Source organism: Macaca nemestrina, chromosome 9, assembly GCF_043159975.1.
Source record: "Macaca nemestrina isolate mMacNem1 chromosome 9, mMacNem.hap1, whole genome shotgun sequence".
NCBI lineage: Eukaryota > Metazoa > Chordata > Mammalia > Primates > Cercopithecidae > Macaca > Macaca nemestrina.
The window spans coordinates 39,406,006-39,430,770 of NC_092133.1; the positions used below are offsets into that span (position 1 = coordinate 39,406,006).

Consider the following 24,765-nt stretch of genomic DNA (forward strand, 5'->3'; position numbering starts at 1 on the left):
TCATTACATTCAATTAATTTCTACTGAAGTGCAACTTTCACCATTTATTCTTTTCTTTTGGAGACGAAGTCTGTTACCCAGGCTGCAGTGCAATGGCGCGATCTCAGCTCACCACAATCTCCGCCTCCCAGGTTCAAGCCATTCTCCCTGCCTCAGCCTCCCGAGTAGCTGGGATTACAGGCACCTGCCACCACGCCCGGCTATTGTCTGTTTTTTTCAGTAGAGACAGGGTTTTGCCATGTTGTCCAGGCTGGTTTTGAACTCCTGACCTCAGGTGATCCACCTGCCTTGGCCCCACAAAGTGCTATGATTACAGGTGTGAGCCATTTGCCCAGCCTCACCAATTATTCTTGAAAAAATATTTCAGAAGTGAATACTTATAATTTTAATTCTTATAATTTCATTGCTTCATAAAAATGAGTTTTCAAAGAATGATGAAATAGCTGCTGTCTGCCAGTATAAAACTTCTTTACCTTTTATGTACTTTTAGTTCTCCACAAATAGCTGACATAGCTAAAAGGCCTTAGGATGATACTTACATGAACTCTTCTGTAAATCAAGTCTTTTCTCTAGCCTTGCTTACTGAAAGGGTTATTAAGATTAAATAAGATGATATATGTAAAGTAATTACTACAGCTTCTGATACACGGTACAAAATCATGCTCAGTAGCTGAATTTTCACCCTAAAATTCTTTTTTTTTTTTTTTTTTTTTTGAGGCGGAGTCTCGCTCTGTCACCCAGGCTGGAGTGCAGTGGCCGGATCTCAGCTCACTGCAATCTCCGCCTCCCGGGTTCACGGCATTCTCCTGCCTCAGACTCCCGAGTAGCTGGGACTACAGGCACCCGCCACCTCACCCGCCTAGTTTTTTGTATTTTTTAGTAGAGACGGGGTTTCACCATGTTAGCCAGGATGGTCTCGATCTCCTGACCTCGTTATCCACCCGTCTCGGCCTCCCAAAGTGCTGGGATTACAGGCTTGAGCCACCGCGCCCAGCCCTAAAATTCTTATATAAAAAAAGAAATCACACCTTCTGTATCATTCTCTGAACTTGTTTCGCTGAAACTTTTCCACCGTTCTTTTGCTCTTGAGAGGAAGATTTCATAAAGTTCTGGAGGGAATGGGGAGAACAAAAATTTATGAATAATACGAAAGAAATATATTTGCAAATTTTTAATTTTTACTCTTCACCTATTACAGGTCAGGTCTCTCTGATGTAGCAAGCATCAAAAAAGTGGCAAATCTAAGTACTTGATTCTACCAAAGCTATTCAGAAAGAAAGCAAATTACTGCAGAGCAATCATCAAGTAGTTACAATATAGAATGTACCTATGAGGCAGAAAGAGATGCTTCTGCTAAGAAGTATCATTGTGGAACAGCAGAAAAAATGGTTTTTGAGGTCAATCAGACCTAGATTCAAATTCTAGCTCTGCCATTTACTATCTGAGGGACAAGAAAGTTACTTAGCTACCCTGGAACTCAGCTTTCTTCATCTGTAAACCAGAGAAAAACACCACCTACTCATAGGGTTACTGATGACTAAATAAGATAATATAGGTAAAGCTCCTGGAACCTCCTAGCACTTCAATAGATGCTAGATCTTGCTTTCTATCACTCCTGAAACTGGTTTCTCCATCATGATATTGCTATCTAAAGATACTTATGTTTCACATAGACTTGGTGTTTGTCACCAACAAACAAAATCTCTACCCCTATCTTTTTAATTTAAGTGCCTAGTTACTGCACTCCCATATGCAGGATCTCATAAAAACTTCAGGACAGGAAAGATTTTAAAAATTTTCTCAATTTCCAAATTTTATTTGTCTCTATTTTGTAACTAACTATTGCAGATATTTGAAACTACATAAAAATAGGACATTTCAGGGACAGAAGAATAGAAAAAATATGTCTTGCCCAAACACCAAAGTTTATATATTGTCCAAAATAACTTTTCTTGCTTCAATTAATTCTTTTTAAAATTTTATTCCTTTTTAAAGGTAATACATGAACATGGTTTTTAAAAATTTCAAAACGGAGGCCAGGCACGGTGGCTCATGTCTATAATCCCAGCACTTTGGGAGGCCGAGGCAGGTGGATCACCTGAGGTCAGGAGTTTGAGATCAGTCTGGCCAACACGGTGAAACCCTGTCTCTACTAAAAATACAAAAAATTTAGCTGGGCATGGTGGTGCGTGCCTGTAATCCCAGATACTTGGGAGGCTGAGGCAGGAGAATCGCTTGAGCCTGGGATGTGGAGGTTGCGGTGAGCAGAGATCGCACCACTGCACTCCAGCCTGGGCAACAGAGCGAGACTCCGTCTCAAAAAAAAAAAAAAAAATTCAAAAAGTACAAAACGGTATAGAGAGAAAAATAAATTTCCTTTCCTCAGATGCGAGTGTGGTTATCAGAGCTCTAATTCTTCCAAGAATGAAAATATGCTCGCACAAGTATATACATATATATATATAATCCTTTTTTAAAAAATTGAAGTGGCAACGTATTTCATGCACCGATCTGTATCTTACTTTGTTATATTAGAGGTTGTTCCACATTAGTAGATACAGATCTGCTGTTGTTTCTTTTAAACAACTGCATAATTTTCCAAAGTAATGACTATACCATAACAAGTATTCTTATATTGCCAAGAAGCGTATCATTATCAAATACCTGACTAGATATATTTCAAACACACTCTTACTATTCTAATCTTTTCTCCCTTCTATTTACTTTTCATTACTACTAACAGTTTGGAAAGAAAAAAATTTTTAAAAACTTAATATTCCTATTATTATTTTTTGAGACAGGATCTTGCTCTGTTGCCCAGACTGGAGTGCAGTGCCGTGACCTCAGCTCATTGCAACCTCCCCCTCCTGGGTTCAAGCAATTCTCAGCCTCCTGAATAGCTGGGATTACTGGCATGTGCCACCACATCCAGTTAATTTTTTGTATTTTCAGTAGAGTCAGGGTTTCACCATGTTGGCCAGGCTGGTCTTGAACTCCTGGCCTCATGTGATCCACCGGCCTCAGCCTCCCAAAGTGCTAGGATTACAGGCATGAGTCACCACACCAGGCAAAATTCCTATTATTTATGCCTGGCTCCATCAATGACTACATAGAAGAGATGAATATGTTAAAATTTATACATATAAATTTGGGGGTTATTAGGTATAAAATTGTAAGTTTTAAAAAAAATTTCAAACTGGTTCTAAGACAGTCAGCTTCAATATTCTACCCAAATTTTAAAACTGTCCAAAAAACGGGGGGCTCACCAGACAAACCCATCAGTTTTAGAAGTCATAAAATTGATCCAATAATAAACATGTGGTAATGCGTTTCAAAACATCAAAGGACATCTCTCCAGTAAGATTTACAGTTAAGAAGACCTGCATCTCAGTTCAATTTGATGCTTGGGTCCTCATGTCACACTTACTTTGCTTTGAATCTGCAAAGGGAGAATCTGAAGCAGGCTTAAAGATGATACTTTGGACTTGAACAGAGAATACTTTGATTTCAGTGTATATTTTGCTTTCTGATTTTGTGACAATTATGATATTATCCATACTCTCAGCAAAATGCACTTTCACTATCATCTTATATTATCACAAATAACTGTTAGAACAATCCTTTCATATTCTTACCCCTATTTTACAGATGAAGAAAAACTAAGACTTCTAGATGTTAAGTAATATGCCCGAGGTCACAAACCTAATATATATGGTGGAACCAAGATTTGAACCATATCTGACTGACTTTAGAGCCCTCACTCTTAGCTACTATTCTAATGAGTATAAACTTCATGACTAAAACAAGTCAAATTACTAAAGCCATTCAAAAGTAAACAATTAACAAAAATAAATGTACTTCAATCCAATTATAGCATCTTTTCCACACTAATAAAAAAGAGAATAAACACACATTCCATTCTTGAATACATAAATATTTAGTGAAGAAAATCTAAAATTACGTTGGAAATAAATGACTCAGTTATGTTACAAAACTATAAATTTCAAGCTAAAAAAGAACCTTTTGATTATAGTATCACAAAACATTAACACCAATTTAACCAATATTTTAATGTCTAAGTTATCAAGATAACTCAGATTCTAAAGCCAAAGTTATCAATAAAAACTGCAAACAAAACTTCATATAACCATCAATACCTCATTATCTGTTTGCAAAATTGATTCTTAAGACTTTAAACAATTACAGTATGTTCAAAAATTCTTATTATGGATTTAGAAAATCTAACTGAAAGTTCTGACTATAAGTTAAAAACATTCAATCTGTTTCAAACTCAGAAAGAAAAGGTAATCTCAGTTTATATTTGGAAAGAACACTTAAGTCATATAAACTCTAATTTTTTCTAAGTTAAATAAAAACTTAATTCTTCCTTTAAATTCTATTTTAAAAGTTTTTAAGTTCTTTGAAATTAACATGTTGGCTGGGCACGGTGGCTCACGCCTGTAATCCCAGCACTTTGGGAGGCCAAGGCGGGCGGATCACCTGAGGTCAAGAGTTCGAGACCAGTGTGGCCAACACAGTGAAACCCCGTCTCTACTAAAAATACAAAAATTAGTCAGTGTGGTGGCAGGCGCCTGTAATCTCAGCTACTTGGGAGGCTGAGGCAGGGAGAACTGCTTGAACCCAGGAGGTGGGGGTTGCAGTGAGCTGAGAGAGCACCACTGCACTCCAGCCTCCGCAACAGAGCAAGACTCCATATCAAAATAAATAAATAAATAAATAAAATAATATGTTTATTACAGGAGACTTGTGAACATCAAATTTTAAAATCATACATAATCATAATATCCAAAGTTGGCACTGCTTTTCAGACAAAGGGTAAACATTTAAATTTTTGTTATAATTCTGTCCAATTATATATAATGCTGATTGCAGAAAAGCTTTTGCATCCAATCCTGATTATTTCCTTAGAGTAAATTCTTAGAACTGAAATAAACAGTCAAAGTTTGTTTGAGACCTTTGGTAAATATTTATGAATGATTTTCAGTCATCCCTGTATGGGTAATTCTCATTCATTTTAATCTCTTTTGAGGGATGAAAAACAGTACTTGGATGTTAACATATATGTCTTTCTTATAGAATGGCAGGAAAAAATATATGTCTTTGATTTGGTTATCACAAGGAAAATGGTTAAATAAATTATAGTACATCCAAATTGTGGAATACAATGTAGCTACAGTACATATGAGGCAGACTTGTATGCACTAACATGGAAGATGTTTATAGATTACAGGGTGAAGAAAGCAAGCCACAGAATAACCTTATGGCATAAATTGTGGGGGAAAAATAAAAGAAAAGCTTTAAAATTGATCATATGGGCCGGGCGCGGTGACTCACGCCTGTAATCCCAACACTTTGGGAGGCCGAGGCGGGCAGATTACGAGGTCAGGAAATCAAGACCATCCTGGCTAACACGGTGAAACACTGTCTCTACTAAAAATACAAAAAATTAGCTGGGGGTGGTGGCAGGCGCCTTTAGTCCCAGCTACTCGGGAGGCTGAGGCAGGAGAACGGCGCGAGCCCGGGAGGCGGAGCCTGCAGTGAGCCAAGATCACGCCACTACACTCCAGTCTGGACGACAGAGGGAAGCTCCATCTCAAAAAAAAAAAAAATTGATCATATGTAGATGCACACTTTATGTACATAGAAAAAAGACCAGAAAGAATATACACCAAATTGCTAACAGTGTTTACAGTAGGATCAAGAATAGCAATTTAGGTGGAAGAGCAGACACTTGTACTTTCTCATTACTTTAATTTTTTTCAATAAATATAAAAAGAAAAATTTTAGAAGTAACAGTGACAATATATTATTTCTAGTATTATACTAAAGTCCTTAAGTCTTTATGTGGTGCCACTGTCTAGCATTAACATTATCATTTAGGCCAATTTAGCACATTTTATTATTAACTATTTATTTATTTATTTAGAGACAGGGTCTCACTCTGTCACCCAGGCTGGAATGCAGTAGCACAATCACAGCTGCTCACTGCACCTCCTGGGCTCAAGTGATCCTCCCACCTCAGCCTCTCAAGTGGTGTGACCACACATGTGGGCTGCCTGGCTAATTTTGGGATTTTTTTATAAAGACAGGGTCTCACTATGTTGCCCAAGATGGTCTCAAACTCCTAGGCTCAAGAGATCCATCTGCCACAGCTTCCAGAAGTGCTGGGATTACAGGCACGAGCCACCATGCCTGGTCTATAAAGTATTTTACTTTCTTCTATTTGATATTATTCTAATTTTGTCTAATTTAAAAAATTTATTTATTTATTCTATTTTATTTTTGAGATGGAGTTTCACTCTTGTTGCCCAGGCTGGAGTGCAATGGTGCAATCTCGGCTCACTGCAACCTTCGCCTCCCGGGTTCAAGCAATTCTGCCTCAGCCTCCCGAGTAGCTGGGATTACAGACATGCGCCACCACATCGGGCTAATTTTATATTTTTAGTAGAGATGGGGTTTATCCATGTTGGCCAGGCTGGTCTCGAATTCCTGACCTCAGGTGACCCGCCCGCCTTGGCCTCCCAAAGTGCTGAGATTACAGGCGTGAGCCACCATGCCCGGCCAAATTATTTATTAATTTAGAGACAGAGTCATGCTCTGTAGCCCAGGTTGGAGTGCTGCAGCAAAATCATAGTTCACTGTAACCTTAAACTCCTGGGCTCAAGCAATCTTCCCATCTAAACCTCCCAAGTAGCTGGGACTACAGGCATGAGCCACCACGTCCAGCTTAATTTTTAAAAAATTCATCAAAACTACTCTGCAAGCCAGGCAGAGTGGCACACATCTGTAACCCAGCACTTTGGGAGGTTGAGGCGAGTGGATCACTTGAGGCCAGGAGTTTGAGACCAGCCTGGCCAGCATGGCAAAACCCCATCTCTACTAAAAATACAAAAAATTAACCGGATGTGTTGGTACACACCTGTAGTCCCAGCTACTCAGGAGGCTGAGGCAAGAGGATCGCTTGAACCCAGGAGGTGGAGGTTACAGTGAGCCCAGATTGCGCCACTGCACTCCAGCATGGGCGACAGAGCGAGACTCCCTCTCAAAAACAAAAACAAAAAAACTAGTCTACATTTTGCTCCTATCTACCAAAGTTTAAGAAACTTAAGAAAAATAATATAACTCTTTGAAAGTCTTCTTTCTTCTTCTGTTCTTTAAAGTTTTCTCTCTTTTTTTTTTTTTTTTTGAGACAGTCTTACTCTGTCGCCCAGGCTGGAGTGCAGTGGCTCAATCTTGGCTCACCGCAACCTCCATCTCCTGGATTCAAGCAATTCTCCTGCCTCAGTCTCCCGGCGCACGCTGCCACACCTGGCTAATTTTTCATATTTTAGTAAAGAAGGGGTTTCACCGTGTTGCCCAGGCTGGTCTCAAACTCCTGAACTCAGGCAATCCACCTGCTTCAGCCTCCCAAAGTGCTGGGATAACAGGCATGAGCCACCATGCCCGGCTAAAGTTTTTTCTTTATATAGCTAATCAAGTTATAAACTTTAAAATTATTCATTCATTCATTCATTCATTCATTCATTCATTCAGAAACAGAGTCTCGCTCTTTTGCCCAGGTTGGAGTGCACAGGTGCGATCTCGGCTCACTGCAGCCTTCGCCTCCTATGTTCAAGTGACTCTTCTGCCTCAGCCTTCTGAGTAGCTGGTATTACAGGCGTGTGTCACCATGCTCAGCTAATTTTTTTTGTATTTTTAGTAGAGACATGGTTTCGCCATGTTTGCCGGGCTGGTCTTGAACTCCTGACTTCAGGTGATCCACTTGACTCGGCCTCCCAAAGTGCTGGGATTACAGGCATGAGCCACTGTGCCTGGCCTAAAATTTTTAAATTAAAAAAAAAAAAATCCCAAAATGACTGGTTTAGTTAGGTAAACAGAGAGGAAAAGAAACTTTTAGCCTTCCTCCAGTATTTATGTGTTTTTTGTGCAAAAGTGGAGCCTTTTCATAATTGACTATTTTCTTTTTTTATATATATATTTACTATCCACTGCCATGTAGAATCCCAGAAGTTTTTGATATTTGAATGCCAAGAAGATTATTGATAGTTGTAAACTAAAGGAAAACCCATAAATCCTTATATAAATTATAATAACTTATTAAATCATAACAGGTTTTGGGGGGATGAAGCATGCTCTTGAAATGACATTATATATGGTAATGGCCATTTATTTTAATGGTCACTCTACTAATCTGCTATGTGACTCTGTAGATGGCTATTTCTACATGTGGGAGTAACTGAACGTAGAATACAAACCAGGAGTGATATTTAGTTCATTTCCTACAGCTAGACTCCAAACTTTCCCACGGACACTAGGGGGCAATCCCTGCCACCACAATTCTCGAACTCTTCTTGTACTACGCCTAGAATTAAAGGAGGAGAAAAAAGGAGAAAGTTACTTTTTATACCAAAAATACTAGTTGCATGATGGATTATGTTTAGTCTATGGCCAAGTGATCAAATCATTTTTAGGACTATTGAGAATTAAGTATGTAATGCATTCTTTTCTTTGGGTTCATGCTTGCAGGCAACAACATCCTACAAGATGTATAGGATCCCAAAGGGACAACAGTAATCTAAAGGGAAATGCGTTTTATAAATGCCAATGAGAAATCAGAAATATGCAGTCAATTATTTAAAAAACAGGATAAAAGGGACATAAAAATGTGCCACCAATTCAGTACCAAAAACAAAACAACCAAGAATCTACAGTGGGTAAAGCCCTAGTTTTTGAGAAGCAGTGAAGTCTGCTAAAAAAAAAACTGTCGGCTTTAAAGTCAGATAGATCTGAGATCCAATCTAATTTAACCATTAATTAAATGTATAACCCTGGGCAAATCACTTAACCTCTCTGACCTTGAATTTCCTTATAAATGGGAGTAAAAATACATAAACCTGATAAAAGTTCTAAAAATCAAATATAATTACTTATGTAAAGTACCTCAAATAATATGTCACACTGTGCCAATATTCAACAAATTCCCAATGTACCAACTACAGTAGGCATTGCAGAAGATATCCCCAACCCTCTAGTCGAGAGGGAAGATAAGGCACATTTTAAAATATTATGTTAAAAGGCAGTAAGAAAGAAATTCTGTCATTTGCAACAACACAGATGAACCTGTAGGATATTGTGCCAAGTGAAATAAACCTTAGGCACTGAAAAATCAACACATAATCTCAGTCATATGTGAAATCCAAAAAAGTCAATCTCATAAAAGTAGGGAGTGGAATGGTGGTTATGGGCGGAGGAGGGTAAAGTGAATGGAGAAAGGTGAGATGTTGATCAAAGGGTACAAAGTTCCATTAGAAGAAATAAGTGTTAATGACCTATTACATAGAATGGTGACTATAATAAATAATAATGAACTGTGTATTTCAAAATTGCCAAATGAGCAGATTTTAAATGTTTTACCACAAAATACTGAGAAGTACGTGAGCTGATGGATTTGTTAATTAGCTTGATTTAATCATTCCATAATGTAAACATATATCAAAACATCACATTGCACCAGGCAGGTGGCTCACACCTGTAATCCTAGCACTTTGGGAGGCCAAGGCAGGCAGATTGCTTGTGCCCAAGAGTTCGAGACCAGCCTGGGCAACACGATGAGACCCCATATCTATCAAAAATACAAAACTTCGCTGGACATGTTGGCACGTACCTGTAGTCCCAGCTACTCAGGAGGCTGAGGGAGGAGGATCACCTGAGCCCAGGGAGGTCGGCGTTGCAGTGAGTCATGATCGTGCCACTACACCCCAGCCTGGGCAACAGAGTGAGACCTCGTAAAAAAAAAAAAAAAAACCTCAAGAAACATCATGGTAGGGTGCAGTGGCTCACACCTATAATCCCAGCACTTTGGGAAGCCGAGGCAGGCTGATCACTTGAGGCCAGGAGTTTGAGACTAGCCTAGCCAACATGGTGAAGTCCCATTTCTACTAAATATACAAAACAATTAGCCAGGTATAGTGGCAGGTGCCTGTAGTCCCAGCTACTAGGGAGACTGAGGCATAAGAATCATGTGAATCCAGGAGGTAGAGGTTGTAGTGACCTGAGATCATGCCACTGCACTGCAGCCTGGGTGACAGAGGGAGACTATCTCAAAACAAACAAACAAACAAATCACACTGTACCACACAAACATATACAATTATTATTTATCTTTAAAAAGATGCTGGCAAAATAAATTTTATTTTATTTTATTTTTTTTTTTTTTTTTGAGACGGAGTCTCGCTGTGTCGCCCAGGCTGGAGTGCAGTGGCCGGATCTCAGCTCACTGCAAGCTCTGCCTCCCGGGTTTTTACGCCATTCTCCTGCCTCAGCCTCCCGAGTAGCCGGGACTACAGGCGCCCGCCACCTCGCCCGGCTAGTTTTTTGTATTTTTTAGTAGAGACGGGGTTTCACCGTGTTAGCCAGGATGGTCTCGAACTCCTGACCTCGTGATCCGCCCGTCTCGGCCTCCCAAAGTGCTGGGATTACAGGCTTGAGCCACCGCACCCGGCCAATAAATTTTAAATGAATAAATAAATGCAAAGGCAAGGTAAGTATATTAGTCTCAAAGTATGATGATGGGACATTTACATAAGGGAAAGATCATACATAACATATTTCCTTGATTATGAGATAAGCACTTTAAAAATCACTTTAGGCCGGGCACGGTGGCTCAAGCCTGTAATCCCAGCACTTCGGGAGGCCGAGACGGGCAGATCACGAGGTCAGGAGATCGAGACCATCCTGGTTAACATGGTGAAACCCCGTCTCTACTAAAAAATACAAAAAACTAGCCGGGCGAGGTGGCGGGCACCTGTAGTCCCAGCTACTAGGGAGGCTGAGGCAGGAGAATGGCGTGAACCCAGGAGGTGGAGCTTGCAATGAGTGGAGATCCGGCCACTGCATTCCAGCCTGGGTGACAGAGCAAGACACCATCTCAAAAAAAAAAAAAAAAAAAACCACTTTAATATTAATAAATGCATCTTATAATGCATTTACATATTTAATATTTTCTTTCCAAATAGCTATTACATCAATAGTGCATCTTACAATTGATGGTATGTTGCATTAAGAAAATACAGTAACTAAAGACATTAAAAGTTTTATACATCAATTAGCATTTCAGTTGGGTCCCAAAGGATAGGTAAGACTTAGCAGACACAGAGGATGGTCAGTAAGGGAAGTAGGTGGTAGACACTGAGGGACTTACAAAAGCAAAGGCACAGACATAAATATGGAAATTTTCAGGCATTAATTAATAGTATAATTTAGCCAAAGCATAAAATACATGCTGGGAATAATAAAAATACAGAATCAGAAACAGGAGATCTTCAGAGACAAATGGGAATTCAGGAAAAGTCTGCTTACTTACATTACTTCCCAATTGGGCAGTATTTCATTGATCCAAATTACCATTGCACTTGCAATATTTTCTTCCTGCTTAAATCGTTCTTTCATTATTCTTTTTCTTTTATGCGCTTCCTTAATTTCTGTTTTAAACGAGTAAAAATTATTTCAATACAAATAAGCTAGATCAAAGTCCTCTTCTCCATCTACCTAAACTCTACAAAATAGACTTTCTAAAAAAGAATATTATCATAAGAGGAAAGAAGGAAATAAAGGAGGGAGGGAAAGGGAAAGAAAGGGTGGGAAAAAGTGAAAGTAAATGAACTTGATTAACATAATTTTCTTTTCTTTGTTTTCTCTTTTTTTAGAGATGGGTCTCGCCACATTGCCCAGGTGGCCTTGAACTCCTGGACTTAAAAAAATCCTCACATCTCAGCTTCCTGAGCAGCTTGGACTACACATGTGTGCCACCATGCCCAGCTATTAACATAATTTTAAAATAACATCTCCTGTGCTACTATAAAAGTAAATGGAATAAAAAGTCAGAAAAATAATTTAAATAGATTACACTTAACCTATGAAGTCAAATTTCTTACGAATTAACTATATAAAAAACAAACAACTGTGGGCAACTAACCAATACCTATTTTCCTACAAGGGTTTATAAATTTTCTGACATAACCCACAGGACACTCAAAAATGATTTTTTCAATAGCACTTTTTAATATGGTGTTTCACTTTACTAATTAGAAATTTTAAAATGTCCCCCAAAACACATATATTAACAGTACATCTCTTACATTCTAAGGCAAAAGTTGGGGCAAGAAAATACATCTCTGAAAATCAAAGGTCACAATTTCAGAAGAAGAGATGTCTCAAATGCAGAGGCAAGTGAGTCATAAATCAAAACTTTATGTAATTTTAGAACCAGTGAGTATGTCAGAGACCAGCCAGCCAAACTGTTTTCAAACTGTTTTTTCAGATATGCCTTAGAAACCACCTTGAGGGGCAAGCAGAAGGCCAAGTAAACAATCTCTACTTTTTTTTTTTTTTGAAACGGAGTCTCACTCTGTCACCCAAGCTGCAGTGCAGTGGCGCGATCTCGGCTCACTGCAACCTCTGCCTCCCGGGATCAGGCAGTTCTCCCGCCTCAGCCTCCCGAGTAGCTGGGATAACAGGGTCGCACCACCATGTCCAGCTAATTTTTTGTATTTTTAGTAGAGACAAGGTTTCACCATGCTGGCCAGGCTGGTCTCAAACACTTGACCTCGTGATCCACCCACTTCAGCCTCCCAAAGTGCTGGGGTTACAGGCGTGAGCCACCACGCCTGGCCAACAATCTCTACTTTCTTTTATTTGTTTTATGTATTCATATTCTATAAGATTTCTTGGGCACAATGTTCCACTACTTTACCAACAACAACAAAAAAATGATGAAAGAGAAGCTTCAAAGTCCTGATTAAGCTGACCTGCCTCTCACACTTTACGCATGAGAAAACTAATATTAGGCCTGTTCAGAGTATCACACCCAGGTAGTATCAAACAAGGTTAAAGCTGTGGCCATCTGATTTCTCAGTTCAATATTTTTCCTATCATAACATGCTTTAAAGATCATCCAGTACCAAAAACTATCTTACATAGTAATCATATAGTAAAAACTTTAAAAATAAATAAAAACTTAACTGGAGCCAGTTAACACACTCTAGGGAGGCCCAGGTGGGAGAACTGCTTGAGGCCAAGAGTCTGAGATCAGTCTGGGCAACACAGAGATACACCATCTCTACAAAATAACTTTAAAAAAATGAGCTGGGGCTGGGCATGGTGGCTCACGCCTGTAATTCCAGAACTCTGGGTGGCCAAGGCAGGTGGATCACTTGAGGTCAAGAGTTTGAGACCAGCCTGGTCAACATGATAAAACCTCATCTCTACTAAAAATACAAAAATTAGCTGGGCCTGGTGGCAGGCACCTGTAATCCCCACCACTCTGGAGGCTGAGGTGGGAGAATCACTTGAACCCAGGAGGCGGAGGTTGCAGTGAGCCGAGATTGCACCACTGCACTGGACCTGGGTGACAGAGTGAGACTTTGTCTCAAAAAAAAAAAAAAAAAAAAAAAGAGCTGGGTGTGGAGGCATGCACCTACAATCCCAGCTACCAGGGAGGCTGAGGCAGGAGGATTGCTTGAGCCCAGGAATTTGAGGCTGCGGTGAGCTCTAATTGTATCACTGCACTCCAGCCTAGGCAACGAGGGTGACCCTGTCTCTAAAATAGATACATACATAATAAAAAATAAAAACTAGGCCGGGCGCGGTGGCTCAAGCCTGTAATCCCAGCACTTTGGGAGGCCGAGACGGGCGGATCACGAGGTCAGGAGATCAAGACCATCCTGGCTAACCCGGTGAAACCCCGTCTCTAGTAAAAAATACAAAAAACTAGCCGGGCGAGGTGGCGAGCGTCTGTAGTCCCAGCTACTCGGGTGGCTGAGGCAGGAGAATGGCGTAAACCCGGGAGGCGGAGCTTGCAGTGAGCCGAGATCCGGCCACTGCACTCCAGCCTGGGCGACAGAGCGAGACTCCGTCTCAAAAAAAAATAAAAATAAAAAAAAAAATAAAATATATAAAAACTTAGACTGGATGTGGTAGCTTACACCTAAAATCCCAGCACTTTGGGAGGCCGAGGTGGGCGGATCACTTGAGGTCAGGAGTTTAAGACCAGCCTGACCAACATGACGAAACCTGTCTCTACAAAAAAATACAAAAATTAACTGGGCATGGCGGTGCACGCTATGGTCCCAACTACTTGGGAGGCTGGGGTGAGAGGATCTCCTGAGCCTGGGAGACTCAGGCTGCTGTGAGCCAAGTTCGAATCACTGCACTCCAGCCTGGGTGACAGAGCAACACCCTGTCTCAAAAAGATAAAAATAAGCAATAAATAAATAAATAAAAACTGAATTGGATATGTCAGAAATATTTCGAATTCCGTATAGTAAACTACACTCAACTAATGTTTAAATAAGCAAGCCTTTTAGAAAGATATAACTAGCCTTATATATCCTATTTTTACTTAACATTAAATAAATAACTTCATTTCCAAAATAAAACCATAAAGCAGAACTGTATACCATTATAATGTTCCATTCACTGAAGTAAAAGGAAAAAAATCATTTGTTAATAAGGCATTAGATGTTAAGTCTAAAAATATATACAGCTGTGCAATATCTTCTAAAAATGTATGTTTATCCTGAAATAACAACTGTCAGGAAATAAACACTGTTAAATTATCCTGATATTATTTTTTTTGGTTGGAGAAGAGAATGAATAAATATGTAAATTTATACACATAATAGTATGCATTTATGTGCCTAATCAAATGACACAATTGGGCCTCTGGAGAGACTCTGTAAGTCACAAAAGAGTATTTAAGTTTCAAATCATATTCTCACAGTCATATAGAAAGTTAAAATTATTAAATTATAAAATAATTAGAAATTATTAATTATAAAATATAAAAATGGTAAAAAGTGAAATTCATTAATAGATTCATGAATTGTTATCTTTATATTTATAAACTCAGATAGTAGTAGTCCAAGTTTTATGACTGTAATCTCAAGATTCCTCCTATTAGTTTTGTAAAAGTACATGCAGAAAAACTATGATCCTGGTATGTCATTTTATTCCTCCTTTAGAACAAACTTAATTATAAAAATAGTAGAGAAAAATAAAAGCATGGGCAACATGGTAAAACCTCATCTCTACAAACAATACAAAAAACTAGCCAGGCGTTGTGGCATGTGCCTGTGGTCCCAGCTACTTGGGAGGCTGAGAGGTAAAAGGACTGCTTGAGCCTGGGAGGTCAGGCTACAGTGAGCTGTGAGTGCACCACTGCACACCAGGCTGGGCAACAGAGCAAGACCCTGTCTCAAAAAAAAAAAAAAAAAAGAATTCAGTATCATCTTGAAGATAGACTTGATGAATTTTACCATCCATCTTCCTATTAAAATCAGAAAATTATACCATTTGGAGTTAAATTTTATACCTCGTTTTTTAGCCTCAGCCACCATCTCATCATATTCTTGTCGGTGACGTAAAGCTTCTTCCACAGATTTGGCAGGAAGATTTCTGGAAAAAAAAAGGACTTAAGTCAAGACAATTTTAAAAGATTAACTTTAAACTTATTAACTTCTTTATTTTTACACCCAGATACAAAGAATTTCTAAACTAACCTCATTTCATACATTAAGGAAGTAAAAGGCTGAAAAGAACTATGCATTTTAGAACAGAATCAGAATCCAGGTTGTTAATATGTGGTGTGTGTTTGTGAATGTGCGTATTTCTATGACATGTGTATATAAGTTCGTATATATTTAAACATTTCAGATTAAAAAAAATAGATATGGGGTCTCACTATGTTGCTCAGGCTGGTCTCAAACTCCTGGGTTGAAGTGACCCTCCTGACTTAGCCTCCCAAAGTGGTGGGATACAGGTGTGAGCCACTGAGCCCAGTCCATTTCAGATTGCAGTCAATATTTTTAGGTTATTTGTTAAACCCACTTAGTAGACTTTTCTTTAGCCAACTTTTTTCAGATATAATTTTCATATAATAAAATGAATAAACATATTTTAAGAGTAGTTTGATGAGTCTTGACAAATGCATATACCTGTGCAGCTAACTAACCAATCAACATATAGAACATTCCCATCATTCCACTAAGTTTCCTTGTGGTAGCCCAATACTTATCCTCCTCACAAAATTACTTCTTTGATTTCTACCACTATAGATTAATTTGTTTCTTCTTCAAGAATTTTATAGACTCTTGTGTCTGTTTTTTTGTTTGTTTGTTGTTCTGTTTTTAATTTACATTGAAGGACTAATGTCTGGCTTCTTTTGCTCAGCACAGTTTTGAAAATCATTCATGTTGTTGTATTTCTTTTCATTGCTGAGTAGTATTCCATTTATCCATGTGGGAGGACACTTGGATTGTTTCCAGATTGGGGCTATAATTAATAAAACTACTATAAATATTAACATCAAGTTTTTGTGTAGACATTTGCTTTCATTTCCCTTAGTTAAACAAAAGTCTTGGGTTATATAGTAAATGTGGATATACCTTTACAACAAACTGTCAAACTGCTTTCCACTAATTAGAGTTTTAAGTCAACATTTTAACTAAAAACTGGATAATCCATCATTTGCATACATAGTAGTCCTCCCTCATCCTTGGGAGTTATGTTCCAAGACCTCCAGCGGATGCCTGAAACCTCATACAGTAACAAACCCTATATATACCAGGTTTTTTCCTATACATACATAACTATGATAAAGTTTAATTTAATTGAGATTAAGTTAGCCCAGCACAACATGTTGCCATCAATTGGAACACATTTTTGTTCAGATCTTCCACCCACAAATTTAACGCCTTTTCAATCATAACTAAATATCATGCACTATGGCAGTAACTTTTGCAATTTAAGGTGCGATAGTAACACTAGCATAAATTTCTTTTTCATCTTCACAATTTCATGGATAGAAGATTGATTCTTACCATAGATCTTAGCAACTTCAGCATATTTATTTTTTCTTATTAATTTGAGAACTTTCACCTCTTTGCTTAAAGGAGGAACTTTACAGCTTCTCTCTGGCACATCTGAATTGTCAGCACCACTACTCTTAAGCCTTGGGGGCATTATTAAATAAAACAAGGGTTCTTTGAACACAAGCACTGTGGTGTCACCAACAGTCAATCTGACAACCAAGAAGGTTACTAAGTGAACTACCAGGTGGGTAGTGTATATAGCTCAGATGAACTGAACTCATGTCCCTGGAAGGATGCAGCAGGACAGTGTGAGATTTCATCACACTACTCAGAATGGCACACAATTTAAAAATTAAAAGTTATTTCTGGAATTTTCCACTTAATGTTTTCAAACCACAGTTGACTACAGGTAACCGAAATTGCCTTAAGCAAAACCGCTGATAAGGGGTAACTACTACACCGTATTTTGGTTTATCAAATCAATGGCTTCACAGAGTCAGTGATTTAGATATAAAAAATACAAAAAGAAATATACTGCTATATTGCCACTTATCCAAACATAATCACAATAATGTCCAGTTTTAGGAGTCAGTTTTTGCTTTTCGACAGGCTAGTGTGGAAAAAGGTATGTGACAAATTTTCAAATTATAAATTCTTCCTCCTCTTCTCAAATTAGTCAATTGATCAGGTAAGTTGTAGGAGGGAGGAATAAAAGTTAAGACTTCTGCTTCAGGCTATAATGGAATAAAAGAAACCAGGTCTACCTTTTCCCCTTAAATAATTAGAAAATAGACAAAATATATTAAACTATAGTTTCCAGACAACAGACACTGGGCAGCACAAGACAGTGATCTTTTGGAGAAAAGAAATAAGCAAGGTAACCCTACAAGTACGTGACATTTCCAGGTCTCAGCGGTCCATCAATCCTCCTAACATGAGGAGACAGTTTAGAGTTGGAGAGTCCAAGACAGCTAAAAGCTACAAATCAGAAAACCAGAAAAGAAGGGAGCTGCAGAAGAGTCCTCTCAAGGTTTCGGCTGAGTACTGATCTGTGCATGTGTGTGATTAAACTACGGCCAGAGAAAGAATCACCAGAAAAAAAAAAAAAAAAGGACATTCTTAAAGTTCACACAAGACCAGCCAGAGTGGAAAGACCTCCTGACAGATAAGAGTACTAAGTAGAGTCCTTAGAAGAATAATGCCTCAGTAGTGAGGACAAATTATTCCTAAATTAAAAGCTATTCTGGAACCACTCTAACAAAGATTAGGTCAAAAGGATCAAACCATTTCCAAAAAACTGCAAATCAGACTAAAGCCAAAAAGTATCCAAAAGAACACACAAAAAAGTCCAGCATCCACCTATATATAAACCACAATGTCTGACATTCAATAAAAAGAGATGTGAAGCAGAAAAACATAATGCATAATGAGAAGAAAAATTAATCAACAGTCACAATATAAAAATGTCACAGATAATAGGATTATAACACAAGGATGATAAAATAGCTGTTATAAATACACTACAGGTATACCTTACTATATTGTGATTTGCTTTACTACATTTTGCAAATATTGCATTTTTTACAAATTGAAGGTTTGTAGCAACCCTAATGTCAAGCAAGTCTATTGGTGCCATTTTTCTAACAATGTGCTCATTGTGTGTCTCTGTCTCACATTATAGTAATTCTTGTAATATTCCTTTTTTTTTTTTTTCTTTAGAGACAGAGTTTCACTCTTGTCACCTAGGCTGGAGTGCAAAGGCGTGATCTTGGCTCACTGTTACCTCTGCCTCCCGGCTGGTTTCAAGCAATTCTCCTGCCTCAGCCTCTTGAGTAACTGGGGTTACAGGTGCCCACCACCACGCCTGGCTACATTTTTTGGTAATTTTAGTAGAGATGGAGTTTCACCATGTTGGTCAGGCTGGTCTCAAACTCCTGACCTCAGGTAATCTGCCTGCCCCGGCCTCCCAAAGTTCTGGGATTACAGGGGTGAGCCACCGCGCCCAGCCAATTCTTGCAATATTTCAAACTATTTCATTATCATTGTATCTGTTATGGTGATCTGTGGTGATTTTTGTTGTTACTATTCTAATTGTTTTGGGGCACCACACACAGTGCTAACATAAGATGGCAAATTTGTGTGCCAAGGCAAACATGTGTGTCTTACTGCTCCACAGACTGACTATTCCCATCTCTCTCCATCTCTTCAGGCATCCCTATTTCTTGGGATACAACAACATTGAAATTAGGCCAATTAATAACCCTACAATGACATCTAAGTGTTCAGGTGAAAAGAAGAGTCCCATATCTCTCAATTTAAAATCAAAAGCCAGAAATAAATAGGTAAGCTTAATGAGGAAGGCATGCCAAAAGCCAAGATAGGGGGGTGAAGAAAGATGGCAGAACAGAAGCCTGCACCAATTGTACACTCTGCAGGAACACCTAATTTTAACTATCTGCATACAAGTAAGCACCTTCATTAGAACCAAAAATCAAGCGAGCAATCACAGTACCTAGTTTTAACTTCATATCGCCCAAGAGGCATTGAAGAGGGTAGGAAAGACAGTCTTAAATTGCCAACACGACCCCTCCCCCAATCCCCGACAGTGGCTTCTTCGCTAGGAGACAGAACCCACGCACTCAGGGGAGGAACAACACAGTGACTGAGGAATTTTGCATTGAACTTAATGCTGCCCTATCACATGGAAAGCAAAATCATGCTGAACTCAGTCAGCACCTACCCACAGAGGGACCATTTAGAACAGCACTAGCCCAGAGGGGAAGCGCCCATCCCAGAAGCTGAAACTTGAGTTTCAGCAAGCCTTGCAATCGCAGGTTAAAGTGCTCTGGGATCCTAAGTGAACTTGAAAGACAGTCCAGGACACAAGGACTGCAATTCTTAGGCAAGTCCTGATGCTATGCTGGACTTAAGAGCCAGTGGACTAGGGTAGTGCATGACACACTGAAACACCAGACAGGACAGCTGGGGGAGTGTTTATGCCACTCCTCTCTCAATCCCAGTGAAGCTTGCAGCAACAAAAGTAACTCCTTTCTTCCGTTTGAGGAGAAGAGAAAGAAGGGTAAAGAGAACATTGTCTTGCATCTTAGATACCCGTTCAGCCACAGTAAGATACGGCACCAGGCAGTAGTGAGGACCCCATCTCAGGTCCTAGCTCCTGGACGACATTTCTAGAGACACCCTAGAATAGAAGTGAACCTGCTGCCCTGAAGGGAAGAATCCAGTCCTGGCAGGATTCATCACATGCTGACTAAAGACCCCTTGGAGGCCGGGCTGGTAGCTCACACCTGTAATCCCAGCACTTTGGGAGGTCGAGGCGGGCAAATCACTGGAGGTCAAGGAGTTCGAGACCAGCCTGACCAACATGGTAAAACCCCATCTCTACCAAAAACATAAAAAATTAGCCAGGTGTGGTGGCATGTGCTTGTAATCCCAGCTACTCGGGAGGCTGAGGCAGGAGAATTGCTTGAACCCAGGAGGCGGAGGTTGCAGTGAGCCAAGATCGCACCACTGTATTCCAGTCTGGACTATAGTGCAAGACTGTATCTCAAAAAAAAAAAAAAAAAAAAAAAAGGCCCCTTGGGCCCTGAATAACAAACAGCAATACCCAGTGGTGCAATCTCAGCTCACTGTAGCCTCCGCCTCCCATGTTGAAGTGATTCTCCTGCCTCAGTCTCCTCAGTAGGTGAGATTACAGGTACGTGCCACCTTACCCGGCTAATTTTTGTATTGTTTTTAGTAGGGACAGGGTTTCACCATGTTGGCCAGGCTGGTCTGGAACTCCTGACCTCAAGTGATTCACCCACCTCAGCCTTCCAAAGTGCTGGGATTACAGGCGTGAGTCACTGTACCCAGCCTACTATTAAGTAGAAATATTAAACAATGACCCAATAAAAAAATAATACCTACAACAGCTTTTCAAGACATAGGCAATAAAATAAGACATAAAGACAAACAACAAGTTGGCCATTATGGTGGTTCCCGCCTATAATCCCAGCACTTTGGGAGGCCATGGCAGAATTGCTCATGCCCAGGAGTTCGAGATCAGCCTGGGCAACATAGCAAGACTTCATCTTTACTTAAAAAAAAAAGAAAGAAAAAAAAAAAAAACAGCCGGGTGTGGTGGCATGCACCTGTAGTCCTAGCTACTTGGGAGTCTGAGGTGGGTGGATCAACTGGTCCTGAGAGGCCACAGTGAGCGATGACTGCACCACTGCACTCCAGCCGGGGCAACAGAGCAAGACCTTGTCTAAAAAAAAAAAAAAAAAAGAGAGAGAAACAACAGAAGTTAAAAAAGAAACAACAAAAGTTAAAAAAAAAAAAGTGAAACAAAGCAGGAGGATGAGGTTGAAGTGCAAAGTTTGTATTAGTTTTCTTTTTGCTAGTTTGTTTGTTTGCTTAAGAAATCAATGTTAAGTTGTCATCAGTTCAAAATAATGGGTTATAAGATAGTATTTGCAAGCCACATGGTAACCTCAAATAAAAAAAATTCGACAAATAACACAAAATAAAAAGCAAGAAATTAAATCATACCAGAAAAAAAAAAATCACTTTCACTAAAAGAAAGACTGGAAGGAAGGAAAGAAGGATGAGAAGACCACATAACAACCAGAAAACAAATAACAAAATGGCAAGAGTAAGTTCTTACTTACCAATAACATTGAACGTAAATGGACTAAACTTTCCAATCAAAAGAGAGAGAGTAACTGAATAGATTTAAAAAATAAAAAAAGACCCAATGATATGATGCCTCCAAGAAATACACTTCACCTATAAAGACATATATAGACTGAAAAGAAAGGGAGAGTAAAAGATATTCCATGACAATGGACACCAAAAAGGAGAAAGAGTAGCTATACTTATGTCAGACAAAATAGACTTCAAGACAAAAACTATAAAAAGAGACAAAGAAGGTCATTATATAATGATAAAGGGGTCAATTCAGCAAGAGGATATAACAATTGTAAATCTATATGCACCCAACACTGGAGCACCCATGTATATAAACCAAATATTATTACAGCTAAAGAGAGAGATGCACCTCAATACGATAATAGTCAGAGAATTCAACACACCACTCTCAGCACTGGACATATCTTCTAGATGGAAAATCAACAAAGAAACATTGAACTTAATTTGCTCTATAGAACAAACAGACCTAATAGATATTAACAAGATACTTCATCCAATGGCTGAATATGCATTCTTCTCCTCAGCACATGGATCATTTTCAAAGATAGACCATATGTTACTTCCTTAGTTAAAGACAAACCAAGTCTTAAAACATTCAAAAAAATAAGATAATATCAAGCATCTTCTCCAATCACAATGGAATAAAATTAGAAATCAGTAACAAGAGGAATTTTGTAAGCTATACAAACACATGGAAATCAAACAATATCCTCCTGAATGACCAGTGGGTCATTGAAGGAATTAAGAAGAAAATTTAAAAATATTTTGAAACAGTCCTATTTCAGGCGGCCGGGAAGATGGCGGACATTCAGACTGAGCGTGCCTACCAAAAGCAGCCGACCATCTTTCAAAACAAGAAGAGGGTCCTGCTGGGAGAAACTGGCAAGGAGAAGCTCCTGCGGTACTACAAGAACCTCGGTCTGGGCTTCAAGACACCCAAGAGGCTATTGAGGGCACTTACATTGACAAGAAATGCCCCTTCACTGGTAATGTCTCCATTCGAGGGCGGATCCTCTCTGGTGTGGTGACCAAGATGAAGATGCAGAGGACCATTGTCATCCACCGAGACTACCTCCACTACATCCGCAAGTACAACCGCTTCGAGAAGCGCCACAAGAACATGTCTGTGCACCTGTCCCCCTGCTTCAGGGACGTCCAGCAGATCGGTGACATCGTCATAGGGGTGAGTGTCGGCCCCTGAGCAAGACAGTGCGCTTCAACGTGCTAAAGGTCACCAAGGCTGCCGGCACCAAGAAGCCGTTCCAGAAGTTCTGAGGCTGGACATCGGCCCCCTCCCCACAATGAAATAAAGTTATTTTCTCATTCCCCAAAAAAAAAAAAAATTTTTTTTTGAAACAAATGTTAATGGAAATAAAACATAGCAAAACCTATGAGATACAGCAAAAGCAACACTGAAAGGGAAATTTACAGCTATAAGTGCCTACATCAAAAAAGAAGAAAAACTTCAAATAAACAACCTAACAATGCATCTTAAGGAACTAGAAAAGCTAGAGCAAACCAAATCCAAAATTAGTAAAAGAAAAGAAACCCAAAAATTAGCAGAGCATGGTGGCACATGCCTGTAGTCCCAGCTACTCAGGAGGCTGAGGTGCGAAGATGGCCTGAGCCTGGGAGGCCAAGGCTTCGGTGAGTCATGTTCATGCCAATGTACTCTAGCCGGGGTGACAAAGTGAGACCATGTCTCAACAACAACAACAACAAAAAAGAAGAAGAAAAAAGAAAAAGACCACAAGTAAATGAGATTGAAACAGAAAACAATACAAAAGAACATCACAAAAAGTTGGTTTTTTGAAAAGAACTTTTCAAAAATGAAGAATTTTTTTTGTTTTTTTTTTAGTTTTTAAGTAATTAGAAAACTAATTACAAACTTTAAAATTTTGTTTAAAATTGAAACCTTTAGCCAGACTAAGAAAAAAAGAAGACTCAAATAAGTAAAATCAGAGATGAAAAAGGAGACATTATAACTGATACCACACAAATTCAAAGGATTGTTTGTGGTTACTATGAGCAACTCTGTGCCAATAAATTGGAAAATCCAGAGAAAATGGATAAATTCCTAGACACATACAACCTACCAAGATTGAATCATGAAGAAATACAAAACCTGAACAGACCAATATCAAGTTACACTGGAACAAAACATTTTAATTATGGAGTTGTAATTAAAAGTCTCCCAGTAAAGAAAAGCCCAAGACCTGATGACTTCACTGCTGAATTCTACCAAACATTTAAAGAAGAATTGAACTGACAACAATGCTACTCAAATTACTCTGAAAAATAGAGGAGGGAATTCTTATGAACTCATTCTATGAGGCCAGTATTACCTTGATACCCAAACAAGACAAAGACACACCAAAAAAAAAAAAAGGAAAACTACGGGCCAATATTCCTGACAAATATGGATGCAAAAATCCTCAACAAAATACTAGCAAACTGAATTCAACAATACATTGAAAAGATAATTCATCATGACCAAGTGAGACTTATCCCTGGAATGTAAGTATATTTCAATATATGCAAATCAATCAATGTGATACATCATATCAATAGAAAGAAAGACAAAAACCATATAATTTCAACTGATGCTGAAAAAACATTTGATAAAATTCAACATCCCTTCATGATAAAAGCCCTCGAAAAACTGGGGACAGAAGGAACATACCTCAAAATAATAAAAGCCATATACAACAGACCCACAGTATCATATTTAATAGGAAAAAACTGAAAGCCTTTCTTCTAAAATCTGGAACAAAACAAGGCTGCAGATTTTCACCACCATTATTCAACATAGTACTGCAAGTCCTACCTAGAGCAATCAGACAAGAGAAGGAAATAAAGGGTATCCAAATTGTCAAGGAAGAAATCAAATTATCCTTGTTTGCAGATGAGATAATCTTATATTTGGAAAGTCCAAAGACTCTACCAAAAAACTATTAAAAATTATAAACAAATTCAGTAAAGTTGCAGGATAAAAAATCGAGACAAAAATCAGTAATATTTCTATATGCAACACTGAACAATCTGAAAAATAAGAAAGTAATCCCATTTATAATAGCCACAAATAAAATTCAATACCTAGGAATTAACCAAATAAGTAAAAGGTCTTCTTTTACTTAAAACAATAACAACTGTAAAACACTGATAA

General features: G+C 38.8%; 1 protein-coding gene and 1 pseudogene across 4 annotated transcripts in view; one reads left to right on the forward strand and one right to left on the reverse strand.

The window, feature by feature from the left end:
* Nucleotides 1-24,765, reverse strand: part of LOC105479987 (TBC1 domain family member 12) — a 148,992-nt gene that overhangs the window by 33,635 nt on the left and 90,592 nt on the right. For all 4 annotated transcript variants that reach the window (XM_071069460.1, XM_071069463.1, XM_071069461.1 and 1 more), the window contains 4 exons: nucleotides 15,392-15,474; nucleotides 11,384-11,501; nucleotides 8,277-8,383; nucleotides 1,029-1,109 (listed from right to left, as the gene is read on the reverse strand). In XM_071069460.1, coding sequence (XP_070925561.1) covers nucleotides 1,029-1,109; nucleotides 8,277-8,383; nucleotides 11,384-11,501; nucleotides 15,392-15,474 — 389 coding nt within the window. The remainder of the gene's footprint in view (nucleotides 1-1,028; nucleotides 1,110-8,276; nucleotides 8,384-11,383; nucleotides 11,502-15,391; nucleotides 15,475-24,765) is intronic.
* Nucleotides 22,390-22,915, forward strand: LOC105479982 (small ribosomal subunit protein uS17-like; annotated as a pseudogene).